The sequence below is a fragment of the Otolemur garnettii genome, unplaced genomic scaffold, assembly GCF_000181295.1.
Source record: "Otolemur garnettii isolate 467f Iridium unplaced genomic scaffold, OtoGar3 scaffold00156, whole genome shotgun sequence".
Lineage (NCBI taxonomy): Eukaryota > Metazoa > Chordata > Mammalia > Primates > Galagidae > Otolemur > Otolemur garnettii.
Genome location: NW_003852551.1, coordinates 2523190 through 2525765, shown reverse-complemented (window position 1 = coordinate 2525765; position 2576 = coordinate 2523190). Strand labels below are relative to the sequence as shown.

At 54.2% G+C, this 2576-nt stretch overlaps 1 protein-coding gene across 1 annotated transcript in view; it reads left to right on the top strand.

The window, feature by feature from the left end:
• The first annotated feature begins 581 nt into the window (after window positions 1-581).
• Window positions 582-2576, top strand: part of ZNF683 (zinc finger protein 683) — an 8670-nt gene continuing 6675 nt past the window's right edge. Inside the window, exons 1-2 of the mRNA XM_023519114.1 lie at window positions 582-679; window positions 1483-1607. Coding sequence (XP_023374882.1) covers window positions 1494-1607 — 114 coding nt within the window. The 5' untranslated portion in view covers window positions 582-679; window positions 1483-1493. The remainder of the gene's footprint in view (window positions 680-1482; window positions 1608-2576) is intronic.

Below are 2576 nucleotides of genomic sequence, written 5' to 3'. Positions count from 1 at the left end.
CTCAGTCTCCTGAGTAGCTGGGACTACAGGTGCCTGCCACAACGCCCGGCTATTTTTTGTTGCAGTTTGGCCAAGGCTGGGTTGGAACCCGCCACCTGCTGAGTATATGGGGCCAGTGCCCTACTCACTGAGCCCCAGGCGCTGCCCAGCTCTGCCTCTTCTGTCACTATCTCTGCCTATTCCTATCCCTGTCTATCACTATCATCATCAATGCCCTGTCTCCTTTTCAATTTGGCCCCTATCCCCAGAAGGACCCCACCCTGGCCTTTGAGCCCTGCTCTCTCCTGCTCAGCCTCATGAGTTCTCTGAGATCAGAGATAACACCCTTCCTAGCCCCAGTGCACACACACCCTGAAATTCTAGCAGCCCCAGTTCACTGCAACCCAGACCCAGCAAGTTGGCGTGCAGAATTGTTGTAGGTAGGCAAAGGCTGGGTCTTGCCTTATCAAGTCTTGCAGGGCCCCCAGCCCTGCCTACTCACCCCCCACTTCCGATTTGTGGCCACTTTAAATGTCACACCTTCCTGTCTTCTCTTACTCCCGTGGAAACTCAGCCACAGGCAGCTGCTGCCCACCTGCCGCCCACCTGCCCACTCTCCTTCCTTCTCCAGCAGAGGGCTGCTGCAGAGCCAGAGAGAGCCCCGGAGAGCCCCACAGCAAGAAGCCCTCAGGGGACCGGGGTATTTATTTTGAGATCTGAGGCTGGGTTGGCAGGAGTCAGGAAAGAGGAAAGGAAGGTTTTGGTGGGCTGAGACACTGGGGTGCAAGTTTTAGGGTCTGAGGGCATTTTGGGGTTAAGGAGGGAGGGAAGTGGCTGATGGGACAGGGAAGGGGTCTTGGGGCTTTTGCTAGGCTGAGGTGATCCCTGTGCTGTGTGGCCTCAAGTGAAGGATGGCAGAGAAGCAAGGTGCTAAGTAAGCAGATAGCTGAGCCCTCAAGGCATCCTCCTGTCAGGCCATTCAGGGAACCTGGGGACTTTTGGCTCACCTCTCGGGCTTTATCCATGGCAAAGGCATGAAGACCCAGTATGGGTGACAGGAGTTGTCCTCCAGCTGAGCTGGGGTGGGGGACTCCCTTTGGTGGGGAGCCTTTGGTTGGTGGAGGAATTGACTTCTCTTAGCATGGCACGGATGGTGTCAGTTCTTGGTGACCATGAGGAATCTGGAATGTTCTCTCAGATCTTTGGGCTCACTTGACAATAACTTCAACAAGAACCTTCTCTTTCTTCCCAGTACAACTCTGCTCCTCCCGACTGGCTAGTCTCCATTCAATCTCTTTTCTGCACCTATCAGGAGACCACCCTTGGCTGCCACTTCAACACCAAGAGAGTCCCTGCACATCCAGTCCACCCCTCTTATTTGGCCAGAGGAAGTGAATGGCTTGTGGTCACAGAGCATATTAGTGGGAGAGCTAGTTCTAGAAGCTAGACTCCTATTTGGAGGACATTCACAGCTTACCTGTGGCTCACCTGTCTTCCCATCAGGTAGAGGGGGCATGAAGGGAGAACCAGCTGCTCAGGTGGGTTACTGCCATAAGATCAAGGCCCTTGGGGGAACCAGGGGCTCCCTGTCCTCAAGCCTGGACTTTCAGCTCAGCCAAGGTGACCAGGTAAGGTGTGGTCTCAGCCTTATCTTTGGGTGGTAGTCTGCTTATAGTAAGAGGTGATGTTAGGAGTAAATGGGAGAATGTCAAAAGGGGACCAGATCTCTGTCCTCCCTAGGCCTGAGCACCTCCTGGCCCAGGCACATAATGGGGATGTGCCCTTAAAGGGCCAGTGACCCTCTCCCCATGCCCAGGCTTCCAGACTCTCCTGAGGAAGGAATGGCCCCAGGAGGCCATGACCATGGCCTTGGGTCTCAGTGAGGGGGGTGCTCAGGGCCACCCTGAGGGGTTAATAGCTTTTGATAGGGATTTGCTCCAGGTTCACCTTGGCTCCATTCAAAACACAGTGCCTGGGAGGGCCAGGTACGTTGGCTCACATGCCTGTAATCCTAGCACTCTGGGAGGCCAAGACAGGTAGATTGCATGAGCTCAGGAGTTCGAGATCAGCCTGAGCCAGAATGAGACCCCTGTCTCTAAAAAATAGAGGAGGGTTATGGCAGGCGCCTGTAGTCCCAGTTACTTCAGAGGCTGAGTCAAGAGGATTGCTTGAGCCCAAGAATTTGAGGCTACTTTGAGTTTTGACACCAGGGCAGTCTACCCAGGGTTACAAAGTGAGACTCTATCTCAAAAACAAACAAACCACAGTGTGTGGTCTGAGATACACTGGGGGACCAGTCAGGGTGGTCGGGGCAGGGGTGGGGAGTGAGAACAGGGCTAGACGGGGTTCCAGGGGGTAGGGGCAGGCAATCCTGTGGAGTGTGAGAAAATCCTTGAGGAAAGAAATCTTTGCATAAGGGAAGGGGAAGCGATTTGAGTGACAGATATGGGAAGTTGGGATGCCTTAGCTTCTTCTCCTCTTTGAAAACATTAGGGATGGTGACAACCATGGAGTCCCAACCACCAGCCCCCAAGCCCCTTGTCTCTTGCCCTCTAGGTCTTTTCAGCCTGCAGACCACCTCCAGACACAGTGGATAC